The following is a 23,595-nucleotide window of genomic DNA, read 5'->3' as shown; positions in this document are numbered from 1 at the left end:
ATCCACAGGTACATCTCTAATTGACTCATATGATGTCAATGAGCCTATCAGAAGCTTCTGAAGCCATGACAAAATTTTCAGGAATTTCCCAAGCTGTTCAAAGGCACCAACTTAATGTATATAAACTTCTGACACATTGGAAGCATTATATCGAATTGTAAGTGAAATAATCTGTCTGTAAACAATTGTCGGAAAAATTACATTTGTTATGCACAAAGTAGATCTCCTAAAACACATTTGCCAAAACTATAATTTGTTCAGTTGAAATCTGGAAAGTTGGGGAAAAAAAGAGTTTTAATGACCTCAACCTAAGTGTATGTAAACTTCGACTTCAACTGTAAATCATGAGGTACATGAATCCGTGACTTAAACCTCCACTGAAGCCTCCAGTCCACTGAAGAGACGAGAAATAGTAATATTTGTATAACAGTAGTGGTTGGAATGCTCAGTTTTTTTCTGGAAACATGATTGAAATTTGCATTACATTTAGATGGAAACTTGAGAGGGACTTGCAGGGGTCTCGCTCCTGCATCTGCATTTCACCTTTGTTAAATTGATTCCAAATGCAGAATTAGACCAACTTCTACTGTTGTACTTCATGACAAATTGGCAAACTATTAACATCGACACCTAACTTGTAAAGTTATAAACACACACTTAGGGCTGAAAGGATTCATCGATTAAATCGATTTAATAAAATGCTTCGACACACATTCTTTGAATCGATGCTTCGTTTAATCCATTTAACTATACAGCAGTGTTTCGCAGGGACATTTATTACTGTCGCACATCGCGGTTACGCTGTGAACAGGACGTGATTATGATGGCGCTGTTTGCAAAGTGAAGGAAGAGAGAGAAAATAGAGAGGGACAAAGTGTTGCCAGATTGGGCTGTTTTGATTGTGCGGGTGGACAAAATTTGGGCTGGTTTGGGATCAGTTTGGCGGTTTTAACAGTAGCACTTATAGGTAGGCTAATTTGAAACAAAACCAATTTGTCTCTGACAAAACACCCAATCAATCATCACTAATTGAGCAATGCCCACTTCAAAGTCACGTTGCTCACGGTACCAGACAGCTCTGCAAACTGTACATAATTCCACAAAGTTGCGTTCAGATGTTTTCTTCAACAGTCTGTTCAAGTGACAGCTGACAGCCTGTTCTGCATCTAAAGGAAAATTTTCTTGACTGACAGCTCCTTCATCGTTTTGACGCTATGGTCACGCACACACACACACACACACACACACTGTGTGTCATCTGTCAGTTACGCAGTTACCTAAAATGTCCTGAATGAAGTTAAAGCGTGTCATGTCATTGGATGAAATAAATTTGACTTCGTGTACAGGATCGCTCATTTACCGTTTCACATTTCACGTGTGTTTTCTTGACTAAACGTGGTTCGGAGACCAGCGTCTGGTGACACAGCCGTCAGCTCTTGTGTGTGTCCCTGTCACCGATAAGTCACGTAGTGTCGGGGGGGAGGGGGGCGCCGCCAAGGAAAAGTAGCCTACTTCTTAAACGACGCATCGATGAATCGTTGAAATAATCTGTCGAAGCGTCGAATAATAAAATCCTCGTTAGTTGCAGCCCTACACACACTGTATTTGGTAGAAATTGTCAGACATGGAGTAAATGTAATGCTTAAACTAGTGAGATCATGTAGAGTGCTTTCTGGTTTGGCAGATTTTGACTCCCCTCCCTCTGACACTGCCTTTGATCTTTAACCGGCTTTTAATCTGTCTGCTTGATCACTCAAGACACGCACGCACGCACGCACGCACACACACACACACACACACACACACACACACACACACACACACACACACACACACACACACACACACACACACAGAAAAAAACCCACAGAAGACACGTACACACAAACGCAGAGTGTCTCAAAAATCAACAAACTTTGAAACCATATCATGGTGGTGCACTATAAATTAGCCTCCTATCAACCTTACTATCTCAAACTATCTGGTAGGATAGGCCGTTGTGTGTGTGTGAGCGCTGTCCATGCAGCAGAGCCAAACAGACTGATGAGGGCTTTCTCTTTGTCACTCATTTATCCTGAAAGGAACTGTGTTGTAGTTTGTGTTGCATCCTGCTTCCAGCAAATACTTTAGACGCTAATGAGGTTGTTGATGAGTTTTTCTTGCAGAGGCCATTCTGTCGATTCATATCTAACCTACTTAGCCTGGCTATATTAGTTCACAAGAAATGTCTTTGCTCTGTCTTGTTTTGTCTGAATAGCCACACTGTAGATTCTGCAGTGAACAGTGCAGATGAGCTTTTTGAGTATTTGCTTCAGCCCGACACATATAGGGTCTGTTTGCCCCACTGTCTGCCTTGACTGAATAGTCCTACTGTTGATCGTACAGTATACACTGCATCTCACCTCTGCGCGTGCGTGTGTGTTTTGCCTCGGCCTGGCGTACAGTGTATGGGGGCTGTTTGCTTTTACTGTGTGATCTTGTTGCCTGATCCAGTCATAGAACCTTTGATTCAGACTGTCATAAAAACCAAGCCACCAAAACTGTTTTAGCTTTTTTTTATTATTATTATTATTATTTTTTTCTCCCTCCAGCATTTAATGGCAGTTTATAGTTGATTGTTTGGAATGATATATGGTAGCCCGCCAGTGCTAGCTTGTATAACTTTTTTTTTTTCTTTTTTTTTAAAGCCCTGCAGCTGAGATGCTTTGTGGCCGTTAATCCGCAAAAATGTGGAAAGCAATGAGAAGAAGGTGTGCATATCACATTAAGAAAGAATACAAAGGGTCCTGTTGTGACCATACTGGTCTCTTCAGTATATTTCAGCCCAGTTATTACAAAAAAAGTTGACATCTTATTGAAGGTTTCTTCAGTTTTTTTTTTCTCTTGTTAATGGGTTTTATTTGAGGCATATGTCTTCAATTTCTTCCCTGTTTTCTTTTATGATGGTCTGTAGATGATACAAGTGTTCTACTTCTCTGTCTCTGCCTTGCCACTTTTTCATGCCTTTTGTTGCCCCCTCCTCTCCTTCCCTGTCCTTCTTTCATTCTTGCTCCCGCTTTCCTTACTCTCGTCTTTTGTTCTGTGCCCTTTCCCGCTCCTCCTCTCAATTTCAGTTCCATTGCTTAATCTGCAATGAATTAAATAAAAGAAAATCCTAAATGATGAGTGTAGGATTTAGAAAGGGCAAATCACATGGAGGAAATTACTCCCTGTGGTCGAATGATGCAAGTTCATCATGCTCATAACTTATTTTTACATTAACACAGTTGAAAAGTGAAAACATTTGATGTACACTACCTATAAACATATCAGTACAAGATGTACCAAAGGGAGTAATCCACAGGATTTAATTTTTGGTTATTTTTATTTGATATGTTTTCATCATTTTCATTATTCCATTTGGTTTTGATTTGCTTTGTTTGGTACTAAGAGCTCATTAGTTCTATATTGTTTGTGTGAAAACTCATTGTTCTGGTGTCTTTCCAATAAACTTGAACGATGGTAGTCATTGTGAATGTAGATGGCTATAGGGCAGCGTATGTGTCTGTAGAGAACTGTCAAGAACAGGGCAGATTTATTATCTTATTCTTTGACCAGATAGCTCTGGTTTAATCAAAGTTGTGCCACTTTTAGGCAGTTTTATTTAGGTACAGCTGCTTGTTATTAGACAAAATTTATCATTGAGAACTTTGGCTTCTTTTGTTAAATGAAAGAATGGGGTTTTGTGGAAAACTGTATTCATAATCTTTAGTACCAGTTCACTCGGCAGTTGGTCTGCATATTTTCTAAACACACTGGACATATAAAATGGATCACTTCCTGTTTACCATTAGACTTTGTCCATGAAAGACCTACCAAGTGTTTAGGTTACAACATCTTAATGTAAATGATTTTATGAACTGTACGTTTGTGAAGTTACAAGACAGGCTTTTAATAAGAAAATGTGTATTACATTATGATTATTCTATCTGTCTTTCTTCTTCTTTGTTTGTACTGTTTCCAGCAGCATTTTTCAACAGACAGTCAGACAGTAGTAATCAAGAATGCTCTCGTACGATTGTTTTTTCCTCTGGTTTGGTGTGTGCTGTGACTGGAAGTTAAACTTACTGTTTCACTGTGCCCTTGTGTATAGTTAAACAACCACTGAGGTGCACAGCTGATTTCACCATGTCCTTTCTCTCTTTCTCTGACTGTTTCATACACAGTCAGCTCTTCTTTCTCTCACCATTTTATCTCAGTTGGTCAGTATATCTGTTTTTTTTCTGTTTTACCTTTTTCTCTCATCTCCATTCTGTTACCTACTAAACTCTCTACCCCTCTCTCTCTCTCTCTCAGCATGTTGGGACAGTCAGTCAGCCAGCCGGTAGTAATAGGGAAAGCATGGAGTTCCCAGCAGAGTGACTCATCGCTCTAGCGAACAAGGGTCGTGTGTGCGTGGGCGTAGGACGGTCCAAGTGTGTGTGTGTGCGTGTGTGTGGGTGGATTTGGATTGTAGGGGGAGGGTTTTCTATGTACCATATATGTGTGTGTATGTCCTGACATGTTGTGTAATTTGGGTGTATACGTTTCCCATGTTTTTCCTTCCTGCTAAACACATGGCGAAAGCTCTTTACTGGCTATGTTAAAGGTCATCTGCCGGTGAAAGTCAAACACACATAAACTTGTGCACACACTCACACCCAATATGGTGCCATGAAGAAAACTTTACATCCTCACTCTAATGTTACTTTTTTTCTCTTTTTCAATCTCTCCTACCTAACGCTGAATGTTTTTTTTTTTATTTTCACTCCTTTTATTAGGCTAATGACATTGTCACTATCGCACACCAGGAGAGACTTGTTTCCCACAACAAACTTGCTAGTTTACATCACATACACGTTACCCTTAAGGCCACCTTCTTTAAAGTGGGAGGCTCAGCTGGTAACAAACGAGATTTAAATTTCCTTGTGCTTTTATGTCTTTTTATCTGATACTTTGTTGTAAATAATTTAATAATACTGTTACTTTTATGAATAATGTTGCTGTACATGTAATGCCTTGTTTGCACCTTGCACTGTGTGCTGTTTCACATCTTGGCCAGGACATCCTTGTAAAAGAGATAAAAAATCTCAATGGATTTCTTTCCTGGTAAAATAAAGGTAAAATAAAATAAGAGTTTGCTAACCTCACATGTTAACATATAAAAAATTGTAACTAACTATAGTAAGTCCTATAATTATTAAGTGTTTTTTTGATAGACAGAGAGGGGCAGTGGTGGAAGAAGAACTCAGATCCTTTACTTCAAAAGTACTCCAAAGACTGTACTGTAAAAATACTTTAAAGTGAAAGTCCTGCATTGACAATGCCACTTAAGTAAAAGTATGTAAGTAAATGTACTTAAAGTATTCAATTAGAATACTAATATATAATTAATTATTATTACTGAGACATTAATGTAAAAGCAGGATTTCACTGTTAGTAGGTGGTTGAGGTGGAGCTCATCTCAACTATTTTGTCGTGTAAGTAATGATTGTTTTCATTGTGGATTAATCTGCGGATTATTTTCTCCGTTAATGGAGGGATTGTTTGGTTTGTAAAAATTCTGAAAATATTGAGATTGAACAGTAATTTGGCCGGTACGTTTTTTCAGTTTACCTGCCATTGAAAGGTAGACCAAAAAGTTAGTCTTGGACCCAGTATATGATTTAGAGTTTATGCCATTGGGTGTTGTACACAGGAAGTAGTGTGATACTGTAGAAAAAGTCTAAACCCGACAATTATTATATTAGAATTATTATTAAGAACACCTTGTGTATGTATGTTTATTTGTATGGTGCCTATGTCTTCTGATTTGACTGAGTTATGACAGTTTAGAAGGAGGGAGAATGTTGACACAAATTGCACAAATCACAATTAACCAAGATTGAAAGGGAAAATCATGTGTTTTTAATTATTTCAGCTGTGTTCACTGGATAGTTTGTTGGTGCATGACAGGCACTATCTTAGCAGGATGCTAATTTGTATTGTATTGTAATAACATAGTGTCATGGTGAACAAATGGCAGTATTCCTAAAAACAGCCCACTTTATCATATTTTAGTGTATATCCATGTGCATGTGTGTTGCTCAGCGTTGCATAAAACTGCAATCTTCAGCTATCTGCTTCATGTCTTTATAATTGCTCCCAGCAGTAGCATGGCGCCAGTCAAAAGTACGTGGACGCGCATTTGCACACACACACACACACACACACACACAAACTCACAACTTACACAGCAGATCATCAGAGGAGTGCGGCAAAGCAGAACTGGGCAGAGTTAGTTGGCTAGCCAGCCTGCTGGCTTATTGACTTGGGCCAAGTTTGGTACAGCTATCATCCGCGTGCAAGTGCTTGTGCGTGTGTGTTCATGCATTTGAAATACTTTATTTTTCAGGCTCTGCCAATAAGCCATCAACTGACACATGGCTGATCTATCTGTTGTGGGTAGAATTGAGCTCTTTGTTTGTTGAACACATAAGGCGAATGCAGCTGTTTTAGTAGTAGAATAACACACACAATTCCACAATACTAATCAAAATATCAAGAATTTTCAGTGTCACAAAAATGTCTTTTCCATACCCTTCATCTACATTTTTTTTGTGTCTGTGTCGATGTTGGATCGTTTTGTTGTTGTTGTGTTTCTCTTTATGATGACGGATTGTCTGTGCAAGGCTGATAATTAATCACAAAGCAAAGAGTGTGTCTGTGTATGTGCTTGTGGCCGTCCGTCTGTCTGTGTGTAAGGCCTTGTTGGATAACAGAGAGCAGATGTGGGTGGGTAGGTGGGTGTATGTTTAAAGAGCTTGTCATTGGCTCATACAAAGCAGATGTTTGTTGGGCCATCATCTTCCTCTGGCTACCAGCAGTACTGTTTCTGTTCTGTGACATTTCAGATACTGTACCAAACAGCATGAATTACTGAACTCCTAATTTAAGAACATACAAGTCACATTCTCTTAGGCTGTGTGATTCATCAGAGCCCAGTGGTAGATGCATTGACAGATGTTTAGGTCAGTATACAGATGACTGGGAGTATTAGCTAGGACACTATCGCTATGGAATTTTCCAAACCACAGTTATAAAGTGCTGCGGTTTACGGTAATATTCTGGTACTGCCAGCTGACTCCAGCTGAACGTAGTCCAAACAGTTAAATATAGTTAAACACAGCCAAACATGATGAGAGGTGAGATCACATCCACAGTTTGTTTGTGGAAAAGTTTCCTTTCTCACCTTTTAGTGCTTGGTTCATTTAGATTCACTTTATACATTTACAAGAAAACCAGAGCTTGTAAACAAATGCCACTAGAATGTTTGCTTTTCTATTGCTGGTTTGGTTGACATTCTCTTTCCTAATTAACTGCACCTCAGTCTTTTGAAAGAGCATGAGGTCAACCCATGCTAGTCCAATTAATCCCACTAATACAGTGATTGTCGTCTGTTTGGTGAACGCCAATGTGAAACCAGAGCCGGAAGAGCCTCTCACATCATTTCCAAATTTCATGGGTTGAAAATGGCTCAATCTACTGTTTTAAATCCTCCTGAATCTTGCAAGGCCAATGCTGACAAAGTCACCTATTTGGGTCTAATTTACGTCATCTCTCTAATAAAGGAAGGAATGTCTGTCTGTCGACTTCAAACGTGGTGGGTGTGTTTCTGCGGACCCAGAAGAGTACAGTGTCGCGTTTGGTGCAATTTGAACACGCTATCAAAGTATTTTTTATTTTTTTTTGGCCTCTTAGTATTTTTCAATTTTGGTGCAATGGTTCGGACTTGTGCTTTTGTCGGCTGTAGAAGTACCACCGGACTTGCAACAGCAAGGCTACAGCTGTAGTCCTCTACGGCATCTTTTAAATAAGTTTGAAGTGAGGGAGATACCAGAATTTGGGTGTTCCTTGTGATACCGTCAAAGAAGTTATGCAGAAACAGACAACAGTTACACAGCTAATATGCAAGCATGCATAAAAACAGACCCACTGAACCATACATTTTGCGTACTGCTACACCCCAGAGGAAGGCTTGCCATGGCTCATGATGGCAGCCAGGACGTTGTGCAGGAGAACATCTGTTTGGCCACTCTGTTCGTGGCGCATTGGCTTTCTTGCAGAGAGTGCTTGAGAGCCACTAAGCTGGAACAAAATGTCTTGGCTTATATAAGTGATTTTCAATGCAGACTTTATGAAGCTGTTGACCAAGCAAAAGAAAAGTTGGACTTCTCAGTGGAAAGAAAAAAAACTAAACATTTTCTGTAGGTCGCAGAAATGACATCACTACTGGAGATCAAACCTTGTTCTGTAATCTGTGATAAAAAAAAAACCCTGTATGGAAAACCTAAAGGTGATTCAAGATTTAGAACTGTGCTTACTATGCCTTTTTATATGCCTTACTATGCTTATTCTCTTAGATGAACCCAAGCCTCTTCATCTAATTCGGTAAGTGGTATAGCTAATGTTCATAGAGTACATAGACCCCACTCCTGAATCCTGAATTCTCAGGATGCTGCAATGCCACGAGGTGATTTAGGAGGTCAGTTGAAGGGTTACAGTTCCTTGAAAATTTGAATGTGTAGTTGTTGTAATTGTCAGATGTCATCAACATTGTTACAAAAGGTTTATTTGCATATAAACCTTACCTTTGTGCTAAGATCAAGCACTTAATTCAGTAGTACCTTTGTTTTTTTGGTTCAGGTTTAAAATAATATATATATATTACAGATATTACATCCAAAACAACTATGAATTCTTTGACAGTTATTTTCTCAGGAGATCAAGTTACCAGTCCTTTGCGGTTGGCAGTGTGGCTTTGCCAGCCTTTAACTGTCTTTGAGCCCTCAGAGATTCATCAGGTCCTTTTCCAGTACCTCTGTGCCTCAGAAGACAGAAGATTCAAATCCTGGCTGTGGCTTGCATTAGCACATGGTGTTTACTATGGCACTGCCTGGCAGCATGAAGTGTTATTTTTTTCAAAGAACCCTCCTAAGCAGTGCAGTATAAACATCTAACACCTTGCTGCATGCAGGAGATTGAAGGTTGTCTGTCTGCGGTTGGTGTTAAGCAGTTGTCATCTAGTGTAGCTCACACTTTTTCTTCATCTCTTCCTTCTACGTCATCACATACCTGTCAGTGAGGGACAAGTCTGCAACATTTAATAAGTCACCAGATGTCTTACAGTATATGGTAATACGTTACAAGATGTGCACACAGTTCATATTTTACAAGCACGGACCAGGTAAAGCATCAGTGAGCAATGAACACACCACGTTGGTTTTGTTTCGATAGGCTACGTCATTAACAAGCCTCCTCCACATGCGGTGCGCCTGCTGCTGTAAACACAGAATACATGGGTGGAAAAATCCAAAAGATGAGTTCCGTGTCTTTTCGGCGTCTGGCCAGCTGATCTGCAGCACATGTCGGCTGGAAATGTTTTAATAACCTTCCAAACTGTCGTAATTTTATTTTTGTGTTGCTTTCTCTGTGCTGGAGTTATTTTAAAAACTTGATGGCTTTATCCAGTTTGTTATTAAATTTGTAATGAACGTTATCGCGTCTCTCCATTATACTCACACAGAAAAAAGCTGCTTTAATGGTCAAGCATAGCCTGTTGTTTTTCATTATATTCCAGTCAAATCTGACGTTCATTTATAAATTTTGCTCATGGATAGTGGTTACTAAATAATGATGCCTGTGCATTGCTTTGTACAGTGTACAGGCCTACATCCTACGTCAGCTGGTTAATTTTCCTCATCTTCGCTGGTCTTTAGACCATGGTGGAAACACACACAACAACGGGCTGAAGGAACCTTTACTTTCTTGAAAAGCTGGTTGAAAAGCAGCTAAATGTACTCATACACATCCATGTAGGTATAACTTATAAGCCAAGAGCCGCGTGTTTGAATGCTGTGCAATTGCGTGTGAGATTTTAGTTCAGCCTTCACCTTATTATGCATTTCAGCGTGTGTTTGTTTATACGTGAGGTTGGCTTCAGTATTACAAACTTGTATGCTAGCTGGATTGTGGTCTTCATTCGTGTGTGTGTCTGTGTGTGTGCCTGTGTTTGCCTTTGTGTGAATAGCTGGCATATGGTAGCCATCTTGCCCTGGCGGCAGAGCTGGAGGAAATTCCAGCGTTGTAGAGCTATGGCCAAGATACTGCCGCCGCACACAGCACAGTACAGGTTTGTGATACTTGTGCCAAAACTTGCGTGCACAAAGTAATACTTTTACTTTTTGAAAGGACTAACAAGTTGATGGAAAATTCTGTTTTCAGTAACAAACTGAAATCTGCTTTGCCTTTTCTGATTGCTTAACATATAATTACTAATATTCTCATTCTGTCTCACTTCTGCTCTCTTTCTCACACACACACACACACACACAAACACACACGCACACACGCGCAAATGTACACTCGGGCCTTGGTCTGTGGATTGGCTGGGTGCTATCTCTGTACACACATGGCAGCCATTACTCCTTGTGTGTTTAGTCTTGGGCAAAAGTTGGAAGTAAGCCTAGCTGCTCGACCAGCAACTCGACTGCCAGATAGTACTGGCAAGGTTTAGATTCTCTAGGTTTCTCTCTTTTCTCTGTTAACCATGATCTAAGGAAGTTATACAGGATCTTTGATTAGAAAAGCAGAATTCTGTAAAATTATAAAACCATATTATTACTAGCAGTAGTAATAGTAGTATGTTCACAGAACGCAGATTAACAATAATACTGAATAACTGCCTGACCAAAGATGATTGCTATGTTTGATTTACAATACACATATATATGTGTGTGTGTGTATGTGTGTATGTGTGTATGTATGTATGTATGTATGTATGTAATATGCATGGGAGCAGCAGGTGAATTTAAAGTCTTAAATCTCGCACTGTTAGGCAAAATTATTAGTCCTCTTTCTGACCTATCTCCTCCCTGGCTTGCAACATATTTCCAGGACTGCGCTGGCTTCCTTGGTAACAGATTTCTTATGCTTATTGTCTTTTCTTATCTTCCTCGGGAGCACAACCTTTCATTTTCCACTTAAACTGTGTGCACTCAAGGCCTTTTCACATTAGGATTTTAATTTTGAAGCCGAAATCTGACTGAACCTTTGACTGAACCTCTCTCTGCCTCTGTTACTAGATGCAGTAACATTACTGTTATCTCTGTCTTCTGTGGTTTTCTTTCTCTTTGATTTAAATTCCCATTAGCTGTTGCTCTGGCAAGTCTTGGGGAATTTCTTGTTGCCTTACGGTCAATCTGCCAGACTTGACCATCCAACTGGAGCGGTTTGGGGGAAAAAAACCCTAAAACCTAGCAGGGCTACAATTGATCCTCAGAGCACCAGATACTGTGGCATGGCCAACCATTAGGCCAAAGTGTTTCCCCTCAGCTCAACAGTTCATCAGATTACCCTGCAGGGTGAGCAGGCCTCAGCGTGGACTCGTTGGCACCAGAGTTTGCGTTAGACTTTCTCAGTAAAACTTTAAATTAATTAATTTATACATTTTTTAAATAATGATACGCATAGCCTATTTAAAACAACATTATGTAGTATTTTTATCTTAAAAGAACAGCTTCAAAATAATTTAAAGGTACACTGAGTTATAATGAGGTCAATGACGGATCTAAATATCATTACCGCTCCGGGCCATGAAAGCTTTCTATGGCACTATGTAAGATTGACATTCCAGGCAGGAATTCTATCGTGCAAACAGCATAATGCTTTACAGCACCACAACACATCAACAAAACTCTTCAGCATGCAACAGGTGGATGGATTATCTCAGCAAAGGAGAAGTGCTCACTAACACAGATTTTGACAGATTTGTGAACAATATTTGAGAGAAATAGGCCTTTTGTGTACATGGAGAAAGTCGTAGATCTTGATGAATGGGGGCAGAAACAAATGTGTTGTGTTTATAATTTTGTTCAGTTTAGTTTACTTGCACTGGGACAAGTGGGGAAAGGAAGAGAATGAAGAAAAATAAGTTTATTTAACCTCCAAAAATATTGAATATAATTTAATATTTTTAGTTTTGGTATTTCATTTTTGGGCTTGTGCATAAAAGGTTGGTGATTTTTTTTCATGGGGTTAAATGCGGAGGAAGACACACATGATCACAAACAGGGATACAGGGAGCCAAGCTTTTTCTGAGGAGCTTTACATATGGAAATACAACACACACACACACACACACACACACACACACACATATCCGTCAGCAGTGTTGTTATCCCCTGGAAAGGTCAGACTGCCATGGTGTGCAGTGGTTGCCATGGTGGCCGGGGTAAACACACCAGAGCCATTGTAGTCCGCCCCCACCATCTTGGCTTGACCTCCCTATGTTGTTGGTATAGTGCATGTATACACACAGAGAGCCCATACTCTCACATACACAGTAACACTGTGTTCTTTCACACACACATGCACTTGAATCAGTTAGGTTAGCTAAACTTATCATCATTTCCTTACTTTGAGCACAGGTACCCACAATGACACACAAATACACACTGGTGACCGGCAGTAGGCAAAATGAAACATCAGTCATGGTTAATCGTTAATTTACGACGCAAACTAATGACTAATGAATGTTCTCATGAACAGGACATCCTGTAATAACGTGTTATGTCACAGTGTTTAGATGTGTGTGCATACGGAAGATGTTAAAAACTGACTGAATAGACTTTAATCTGATTTTAGAGATGTTGTGTATTTTCAGTAGACTGTTTTTCAACTTTTTGCATCTCTTAAAGCCTACATTTCTGCCCATCTGTTCGATTTATATTTTAGCCCCCTGACTTCTGCCACCCACCTCCCCTCCCATCCCCACCACTCTTTTCCCCCTCCTTTTCTCTGTCTTTCTCGGCTCACTGTCTTGCTTCTTCTCTTGTAAAGCTGGGATGAATGTGCAGTGGCATGCCAGAGTGTGAGTGACTCACCATGTGGGATTGTGCTGCCACACAGACTGACTAAAAGAGAGTCCTTTCGGATTGGATTGCTCATTGTTAGTGTGCGCACACCTCATTTAACTATGAAGTCTTCTTCTGCCTTTCCTCGGCTGTCCTGTTTCTAACTATTCTTTTCTCAGTGCTTTTTTGTGTGACTTTTGTCAGGATACCTTGCCTTTGACCCTTGACCTCGTCATTACTGTTGGCTTGGAAGGAATTCTTTTTCACCCAGGAATTTCAGCATGTTCTTTTTCTGCGATCATTTTAATCACTCTGGTTGTGGTTCTGGACTGGTCTGCACAAATAGGAGGAATTTTATTTTCAAGAACAAATTGTGTATTTGGCTCTGTGCATGTGGGAATACTTGCATTATGGGTGCATCCTGGTGACAATATCCATGGCTACATTCCCCTGTCTATTCTGGTTCTTGAAGGAAGAGTTACAGTAGGAAGGTGACTGGTGTGAGGGAGTCACATAATAGGCTTGTGATCACACACACACACACACATTATATGGATTATTGAAATTTGAGGAGCTCATAATGGTCCCTAGCATTGTTATCCTACTATTTGCAATTATAATATGTAACATGGTGGCTATTTTTCATTGAGGATTGTATTTCAGTAGCTAGCAGGCTAAGCATACCACCGTGCAGGTACCTTTGGGGCGTCATAGCCCGCCATAGACATGTTTACACTGGATGAAAGTGTGGTTTTTCACATTTAGCTTCAGAAAGACCTCTTCCAGCTGCTGAGGTAAGTGGTTTGTGGTAATATCAGGCTTGCAGAGATTCCTGAAGGAATTGCATTGATAGACTGAGCTCAGCTGTATCTACTCTGGTTTTACTGAAATGTCGTGAGTCTGTTTCTTTTGCATCAGAGGAAAAACATCATATGTTTGCAAGTCCAACACGTCTTTGAGAAGACTGTTCAGATTAATTTCATGTTGAGTGGAAAAGAATCTACCTGACACTAGACTTTGAGAAAATTAGTTGAGTACATGTGGTTTCACTTTGAGGGATATGATGCTCTTCTTAGGAATTAGATAAAACTGACACAGCAGAAATTAAAAAAACCTTTTTCTTATGTTCTTGTTTTTTCTGTCTTCAGTCGTGTCTCAAAGCTTTCAACTGGCTCCGTCCAATAGATAGTAGCACTCCTGCAGCCTGCTGCACCAACATTCAAACTTTTGACTTATTTTCCCCAAAATACCAAAAGACAAGGGGAGTTGAATACCATATTGTCAAGTGGAAAAAAAGCTAAGCAGAGATAGCATTCACTGTATCAAAGCTAGTACCCCTGGTTTGGTCTTTTCTTTGGATGAGGGATCACAGTTTGGGTTTGATGGTCCTCTAACATCTAACATCTGCCAGTAATACCTACACATTTTTGAGTGGAACCTGATACAGTCAATGTATACATGCCTCTGCATTTATTAAATGCACACACACACACACACACACACACACACACACACACACACACACACACACACACACACACACACACACACAGATCCATCATACACAGCGCTATTAGAAAAAAATCTTATGCAAGAAGTCAACTGACATTCAGATATGAACGGGATCATGTTGCTTAGGGACGAAAGGACAGATTAGCACTGTGCTCTCACGGAACAACATTGTTCTCAAGTGTTAGGGAAGGAGCATTAGAAACCTTTGTGTAAATATGTTTACTGGACCTTGAACTGTCTGGCATTAGAGATGGAAAATAGAGTGCCTGTGCAGGAAAACACACACACACAGAGGGAGAAAATAGACCACTAAAGATGGTGAGAGGGAGGTAGAGATAAGAGAGCAAATGGGAAGAATTAATAGAATGGAAAAATTACATGGGAGTTGTGGAAAGGTACACGAAGGTACAGGGAGATGCTGCCTGCATTTTTTTCTGATCTCTAGTTACTCTGGAGGAAAGCAGGAAAGGGAAGAGGGTAAGCCATTATAAAGTGTGACATGAATATGTTTACTGAACCTTGAACGTTCTTGCATTAGAGGGATGGAAATCTTAACCAAGGACTGACCGCAGAGTAGAGTGGGAGGAGAAAAGTCTGTAGTCCAATGAAGGCCACAGACTGAAACTGGTGGACAGAGTCCTTGGGAGTTACCATCACTCTTGACTTTGCAGACAAGCATCTAAATCAATATTCCCTCAACCCATTTAACACATTCATTCAACACATATTTACTGTTTATTCACTAGTGTACTTGTTTATTTCTTGTCATGCGTAGGAAGGCCATTTCCTACTCACAGTCAATATGAGAGTCCCTGCAATGTCACATTAACATATCATAGCTGGTACACTGCTATTTTAGTTGGACACACAGAGGTATGTTAACTTGTTAACGGGTATTGTATTGTTGTCTTTGCACTTGTTGAATTTGTTGATAATAATATTTATTTTTAGAGCACTTTGTAACTTGTTTTTGAAAAGTGCTCTACAAATAAATATTATTATTAACTTGTCTTCCTATTAAACAAAATTGTTCTTTTGACTATCAAATGGTCGCCACTTGTAGGCTGAACAGGTGGCCCAAAATATTTTGTAGCTTGCTCGACAGCTGTAGTCTGCTTGGACTCATGGAATGGAATCACTCGAAAACATGTTTAAAAGCGTCTGAGAAGCTTTTCAGGCCACTCCTGCAGCAAAGTCCACACCTCCACCGTTGATCCATTCGTTCCACAACAGAGCCAAACACTCAATCTATTGGTGAGGTGAATGCACAATCAGCAAATTTAAAATCATAATTGGCAGTTGTCCTGTGTCTGTGTAAATAAAGAACTGAGCAGTGTAGCAGCTGGTTTGAAGGTACAGAATGTACTGAATGTAAAGCGGCTTAAGAAAGCATGGAGCGAGGGATGGACGGAGGAAGAGGAATGTAAGCAAGAGAGGGAGACAGGAGTCGGTGAGATTCAAATTTGCTGAGTGCACTGTGTGAAGTTACAGTGCCGTAGTGGTGAATGTAACAGTGCCGTGCTACATCATAAGACACCAGTGGAAAAAGAGGTTATCTCCGCTTCCTAATAAAGTTCTCAAGAACTCTGTGTACATTTTAGGTTTTCAGTTTTTTGGCAGATGCATGTGCACCAAAATGAGGTGATGAAATCCACTATCCAGGATATCCATGTGTTGTATGTGTAATTAGCTCTTTACAATATGTTTTTAAAGCACTGTTAATCAGAATCTAAAATGTGAGTACAGCACTGTTAACACTGTCTAACAACAACACATTGTCACCAGTATTTAGTCTCACAACAGTTACATAAACATAACACCTTGTTCTCCTGATGAAAAGTTGATTGTATGTATTTTATGGTTTAAACAAACAGATGATGTGCTTGGCAGCGTGTCCGCATGCTTACAGAGATGACAGAGCATACAGGTTTAATCTCACAGACACAGTGGAAGTTTTAAAGGGAGTTTTTAGCAATGTGTTTTATGTGCAGTATATTCGTGTAGCCCAGTGTCACACACAACTGTCAAGGCAGTGATCTGTAATGTAGTTCTTCAAAATCTGCATTTGGTAGCCATGGAAACACAGAACCTGCATAAGGTTTTGCTGCAGGTATTTCCCCCCAGTATTCAGGAAGTAAAAAGGTGTTTAAAACGGAAATGTTTTTCTTTGTCTGACCTCGTGTTTTTGTGGCAGTTCCTTGTTTAAAGCAAGCAATAATTAAGAAACAGCCTTGCTTTCTCCCATCATATTGTGTGGTACAAGACACCTTGTTTCCAACCTTTGTTTCTAGCCGTCTGTTCTGATATATGGTCATGTAGGCTGTAGTCTCCAAAACAGTAGATTGGTAAAGAGTTTCTTGTCAGTACATGTGTGTTTTGTGTACAAATATTGCTTCATGAGTCAGTGTGAACCAACATGGACTAGATCTGTCTATGGATTATTCTGTCTGTGGTCTGGACTAAGGGAACCAAACTACAGGTGTGAAAGCAACTGTAGAATACAAAGAAAAAAACAGTAAAAACCTCCACTGCAGTTGGAGGAGATGAATTCTTCAAACACTCACTTTGTTTGCCTGCTCACCTCTCTGTACAAACCACAGTGGCTGAAGGTGACCATAAAAATAATCATGTAAGCTAAGGTATCGTCACTATGATTTTCTGCCTCCTAACTTATTACTCATCCCCCATTTTACTCTTTGTGAAGCAGAGGTTTGTTTGACATTGAAAGAAATCCTTCTTCTGTACAAACGAAGTGCTCCTACTGCTTTGTGCTGACTATTAGTCAACCCACAGAAAATGTCTCACCGTGTCCCTGCAGGAACAGTTAAAAGGTGCATCAAGTTGAGTAGTCTCAGAGAAATCAATACATTTTAAAGCATAATGAGACACTATTCTCTTTGAAATGCTGCGTGATTGCTGTTGGCTTAAAACTGATGACTGCCTTTTGTCAAGAAAACACGTGAAATGTGAAACGGGAAGTGAGGCGGTAGCAGGGACTGTCTGTGCTACAGAGAGAGCTGGAGGTGAGTAAAGTGTTATGTGGTGGAAAAAGTAGCTGCCTGCTCTCATTGGCTGGATGTGGATGTCGAGTCGGCTGACTCTTCCAGATATTTGGCATGCTAGATATCTGGCAGACGTTGGCGATGTATCAGAAATAAGTTGGGGAGCTGTTTTGATGCGTCGTTGAGTAGTTCATAATGACTGGCGACCGCCGATCAATCACTGATTTACTCCCGATCACAGCCTGACTGTCACTGAGCTGCAAATCGGGCGAAAAATTGTGTAGTGTGAACAAGGCTTAATGCATCACACTGCATGTAACAAAACCACAAGAAATTATTTTTATGGGTCTTTAATCTCTCGTCACCACGGAGGTGCAGGTGTTGATATGTTTCATATGAGGATATCTCACGCAGCTATATAAAGAGAAGTAGCACCGGGGATAGATAAGTGTGAGGTACTTAGGCCAAAGTCACACACCCGATGCCAAACACATACACCACATCTTTCACTCGCAACACATTCATAGACCTGCTTTTTGAATCACACACACACACACACACACACACACACACACACACACACACACACACACACACACACACACACACACACACACACACAGAGAAGGAGAAGTTTCCAATGTCAGGAGTTCACATCTTTTTATGTTTTGAGCTGAGCCTGAGAGTACATTAATAACCAATGGTGATGTGTGGGAATAAAGAATCAGTGAAGTGTTTGTGTGTAACACAGAGCGAAACACACACAGGAACACTATATGCTACAGTGTTTCATGGTGTCAGTGATCCTAATGAATACTGCTATCTGTTGTAAATAGCATCACATCACACTCCTATAACCCCGTTACAATTCTCAAGTGCATTAAATGCCTTCTTTATATGCTGTGTGATGTATGGAAGATTCCTTCTTAAAGGTTAAGTGTGTAAGTTATAGCGGCATCTAGTGGTGAGATTTGCAGCCAACAGCATAGTGGTCACCGCTCACCCGTTACTACTAGTAGTAGTCGACTACAGCTGCTGCTACTTATTATTCTTCCTTCTTATTCGTATCTATTCAACATATTGATGAAACGCACTCCGTTTGTCCGTTTGGGCTACTTTGGAAAAGGGCAGCGCAACATGGTGATGTCCATATAAGGTTACCCGTGGTGTATGTAGATAGAAATGGCTCATTCTAAGGTAATAAAAACGGTTCATTATGTAAGGTCTTTATACACCACTGACAACATAGTTATGTATATTATATTGCATTTCTGTCAGTAGGTCCTCCTAACTATCACATGTCCTGCACTCAGTAAGAAGACATTTGTTTGATATTGGTTTGATGGCAGCTCCCTGTCTGCACATGCCATTGTGAAATTGTAATAGAAATCCATGTTAGCATTGCCATTGTGAGCATGCTGATGTTACTGTGTCAGCTCAAAGCCCTCACAGAGCTGCCTGCATGGATTCAGACCCTCAAATGTCATGACAGTGTAGCTTCATTTTATTAGACTGAACTGAAATGAGAGCGATAAGATCTGTGCCATGTACGACACGTGACCTAATAACACCACAAGACCATAGCATCATTATAAATAATATAGTATAAAAGTGTATCTGCTCTACTGGCCTCTACTTTTTAGATTGTGCATATCTTGGTTAGTTTTAGAAAATGTGTTCATTTTATTTATGGTAGAAAACTGGAAGATGATCTGTTGTCCAGCACAAGTGGAACTAAAATTTTACTTCTCCCAGAGCTTCTGGGAAAGAGCCAGTGGAAACAAAAAATCATTTCCAACATATTTATCCTCTGTTTTGTTCTCTTTTTATTGGGGAAATGTGTTTTTCATTTTTGATAGATTTGCAAAAAAAATCCCACTAGTCAGAGATAGAGGCTACCAGTTCTCCTGACCATTGTCTGTATTTTTTGGTGTTATGTGACATAGAATTGGCAATACTAAGGAAAAAGCAGAGACAGTTTTAATTTGTGAAGTGATTACCTGCAACATGCTGCTACCAAGCAATTTTTACATTTGTACGTAGTTGCTATAGTGAGGAAATTGCCCAAAAAGAGAAATTCCGGCTGTTGTCCCAAACATTTTTCTTTTTATACCAATTTACTTGTACAAAATGGACTCGAAATGATGACTATGATAATGCTGCTGCTGTTGTTAATGCTTAGTGCCAAACCTTTTAGGCTTTAAAATGAATCTTAATCATTATGCCTGCTCTTTCCCATCCCTCTGTTTCTGTAGATGCCAGGCCTTTTTCCCAGTCCTGTGTGTCTGACAGTCATCTGGTTTTTATCTTGGTCACTGCGTCCCAGTCGTGCTCAGATTTGGACTGATGAAGGTAACACACGCACACGCATGCATGCACACCACGCAGAAAGACATCACATACACATAGAAACAAACCTCCTGTTAAGGATCAGGCATGGACTCTGTTGTGAACTATTTTGGGCGCTCTTGACTTATCTTGACTCAAAAGTACTTCTCTTCTCAGATCTAACTTTACTGTGGAAGAAAGGAGGGAGGAAACATCTACATTTTAGAATAAAAGTGGATACAGTGCAGTTTACCATAAAACACTGAAATGTTTTTACAATCAAAATCTTGATCTGAGAATTTCTTTTCTTGTATGAACACATTATTTTATATTTTTATGGTCCTCTGTGTGTTGAGTTTTGGCTGTGCAACTTCATAATTTTTTATATTTGAAATGCAATTCATGTTTTTTGGATTAGCAAGCAAGAATTCTATTGTTGAAGTTTTTTTTTCTTTTTTGCCTCACACAGCACTTCATGGGTCTGTCTGGCATTAAGAAATGGACTCTTCTTTCTTTAAAAGGCTTTTAAATCTTCCCCCTTTCTTTTGTTTGTGTCCGTTCTACCTCTCTCTATTACTGTATCCCTTTTTTAAACTAGCTAGATGAATCACTCCAACAGTAAGAAGACTTGCCCTTAGCTATTCAGGTGAAAAGTTTCCCTTACCTTTAATTTTACCCTACAACATCTCCAGGGTCCGTTTTCATTGTTTGGAAAGTACTGAGTTTCATCCAGCTTGCAATTTCTGTGTCCACCCTGACATTTGATTTCATTGTCAGGGCAAACCTGCAGCCTTCCTGTGTGCATTTGTGTGTGTGGATATGTCTGCTTAAATGCATGTTTGTGTGCATATGTGTGTGGTTTTCTGTATTTGTGTGTGTGTGTGTGTGTGTATGCATGTGCACATGTCTGGGCCCTTTTGCCAGAGGTAGAATCAGATATGAGTGGAACGCTGCGGGTTTGGGGAATAATGTACTTCACTGCCAATAAAACATGAATACACACATTCAGACCAGCCAACTCTACACTGCACCAAGGCTCCATGTAACACACACACACAAGTGTGTGTGTTTTCAGTGGTTAAAGGGAAAAAGAAAACTATTTATAATGTGCGAGAGAAGCATTGAATAAGAAGATTGAGATAGAGGGAGATTTTAATAATATGAACTGATAATTAATTAAATTTTTAGAACTCCAGTATTAGTTGCCTGGTTGTGCGGACACATTTTTTCTCTGCAATAAATTAGGTCTGAATGATTTATTGTTTTTATATTGAAATTGCAAGTGCAGTTTTCAAAACGCAAGAGTCAAGATTTTAATTGCTGTTAATTAAATAATTGTTGTCTTAACAAACAAAAGAAAGTGAAAGTTATGCCAGCGACTGTTGGGTTCACTTCGCTATGACAACTGTTGCTGGTAAACTTAAGGTAATTCTATGAGTTGGCGAAACAACAACATTCTTGAGTTTTTCCTCTGGTTATGATGAGAGGATTGGACTCTGTCTTGTCATTGTTCATAAAGACCAACATAAGTTTTCTTGTACATATAACCATCTAGGTGATCAACAGGTCGCTAGCTAGTAGGCTTCTTCTGATTGGCGATTGGATCGGTTATCAACGAGTGAAGGGATGATCAGCGATTGTTTTTTTTTATGTGTCGATATTAAGGCGATTTTTATTAACTCACTATCAGAACTAAGATGACATAAAAGTTTGTAGATTCTGTACCCCACTGCAGTGTTTCCCATTCACTGATTTATTTGTGGCAACACGACAATTAACTTTTTGGCTCACCTGCCAAGGTGACTGGCAGATGAAAAAATCTACCGGCCAAGAATATTTTTTACTGGCCAAACAATAAATTGCCTTTTGTGTCACATAAATATTTGTTTCCGTCCTTTTAATTGAGATAATAAGTTATTATGTCAAATACAAACTTAAAGAATAGGAAATTTGAAGCAAAATTATATTATTGCTATTAAATGTACTTAAAACATAACAGTAAATTGTTTTATAAACTTAATAGATGCTTATTAATGATTCAACTTAAATCGCATTACTGCTCACACTTAGTCATGCTTTATCATTCAACTTAAACCTCCTACAATCTCCATCTTCTGGCCTCCTGATTCTGACAGAGTCCTGGTGCCACAGCATCACAGCTTTTGTGGGATCAACAGTTTTTATACAGCATATGGATCATTCTCCTTGATCTCTGGGGAGGACAGCAGGACCATTAGACGATCTGACAGTGTGCCAGGCACTAGACTGGACCTCAGACTAGCCAGCTAAAATCTAAAAACAGTCCCTATACAACTTTTGTAATTGGCTCCAAACACTAGCAGCTTTCACGCTGCCTTATTTCACGGAGGTATGCAGGCTCGCTGCACTTTATGAAAGTTACCGAGTAGACTTTATCCGCCTGTGAGCATGGAAAGTTGCTGACAATAACGAGACAGAAAGACTCAACGATCTGTTTGTGGTTTGTGGTTCCTGTAAAGCCGGACCGCTGTGTGACAGCACACATGGTTGCGGGGTAAAGGCCTTTTTACACGGGAACAAACTTTTGTTCAGTGTGAATAAGTGAATGCGACATATATGCGGAGATTCTTTCCGCGTTGATCTCCGTATAAAGCGGCAACAATCTCCCCTCTTTCCCTCCCGACTCCTGTCCCTCAACGCCCACCCCTACAAATCTATGCCAATCAAACACCGGTAACATGAAAAGAACATAAACAACAACCCTAATCTGCGTGTTACATGATAAATAAATGAATAGATAGATGAAAATAGAGAAGATCGCCCAACACTACAAGCTAGTAGTTTGAAAGTTGTTGAGTGTAGACAACAGACAGCTGGATGAAAAGAGCTGCTGGACTCTCACAGTTTTTTCTTTAAGCAAATGATAACACTGTTTAAAGCTTGTCACCTTTAAGTCTCTAAATTGAGACCTCCAGAATGTGGGCCTGTGACACCGCTCGTCCTGTCACTCTGAAGTTAATGTCATGCAGCTACAGTGCAGAGCAATTAACAGCCTGTAGATGTTGTCAGTTTGATATCAAAACATTATCAGGCGACATTCCTGTAGTTTAATTTATAGAAAATAAATCACAACACTGGTCAGAAAAATTTCAATTTGATTATTTTCCTTAAATCTAAAACTAAAATGTCTGGTGTGCTCACTTTTAATTTTACCTCCCAATAAGTAGTAGAGGTAAGTTTTTACTGACTGTCTGTCTGCTCTATATTGTGTCTTTATAATGTCACACAGCTTCGTTTACAGTGGCCTGTAAATAACAGCTTGTCTTGGTAGCTCAACATTATTAACCATGCCTTGTGTTGTGTATATGATAAATTGTTTACTATATACACCACAACAGAATGAACATGGTTCCATTTGTCTCAGCAGGATTCATTGTCCTCCTTTCTGTGCGTATTTGTCTCCTTCCCTCAAAAATGTAAATGCAACCACACGTGGAACACGTTGCTGCTCTTTTCCCCAGCTGTTTCATTTAGTGCAGCCAGTAAAACAGCAGCAGCAAGCCAGAAAAGTGAGCTTCAGATGTCTGTGAAAGTATTGAATAGGGTCTCAGTTTAAGCCTTCAAATTGAGTATGTGTCAAATTTTATTTAGGATTAACTTAGTTGGTCCCTGAAGGGCATGTGAGGTTATTGCAGCAGGAAAAACTAATATAAATATACCAATACAGCAAATTAAATAATAACATCCTCAAAATGCTTCCCCTCCTCCACCGGCCTGGGTTCCCTCAAGCCTACAAGTGTTATATTGTTATCCTACTTTAATACCAGTCAAACTTGTGGCAAAGAGACTAAAGGTGATAAAGA

At 39.7% G+C, this 23,595-nt stretch overlaps 1 protein-coding gene across 3 annotated transcripts in view; it reads left to right on the top strand.

Moving 5' to 3' along the window:
- il11ra (interleukin 11 receptor, alpha) overlaps window positions 1-23,595 on the top strand; it is a 48,638-nt gene that overhangs the window by 10,824 nt on the left and 14,219 nt on the right. For all 3 annotated transcript variants that reach the window (XM_038734307.1, XM_038734308.1, XM_038734309.1), the window contains exon 2: window positions 19,681-19,777. In XM_038734307.1, coding sequence (XP_038590235.1) covers window positions 19,681-19,777 — 97 coding nt within the window. The remainder of the gene's footprint in view (window positions 1-19,680; window positions 19,778-23,595) is intronic.

The sequence above is a fragment of the Micropterus salmoides genome, unplaced genomic scaffold (genome assembly GCF_014851395.1).
Source record: "Micropterus salmoides isolate LMB-PRFRI ecotype aquatic unplaced genomic scaffold, ASM1485139v1 Ms_hic_scaffold_20, whole genome shotgun sequence".
Lineage (NCBI taxonomy): Eukaryota > Metazoa > Chordata > Actinopteri > Centrarchiformes > Centrarchidae > Micropterus > Micropterus salmoides.
Note: the sequence above shows the minus strand (reverse complement) of the source record. Positions and strands in the feature narration are given on the sequence as shown.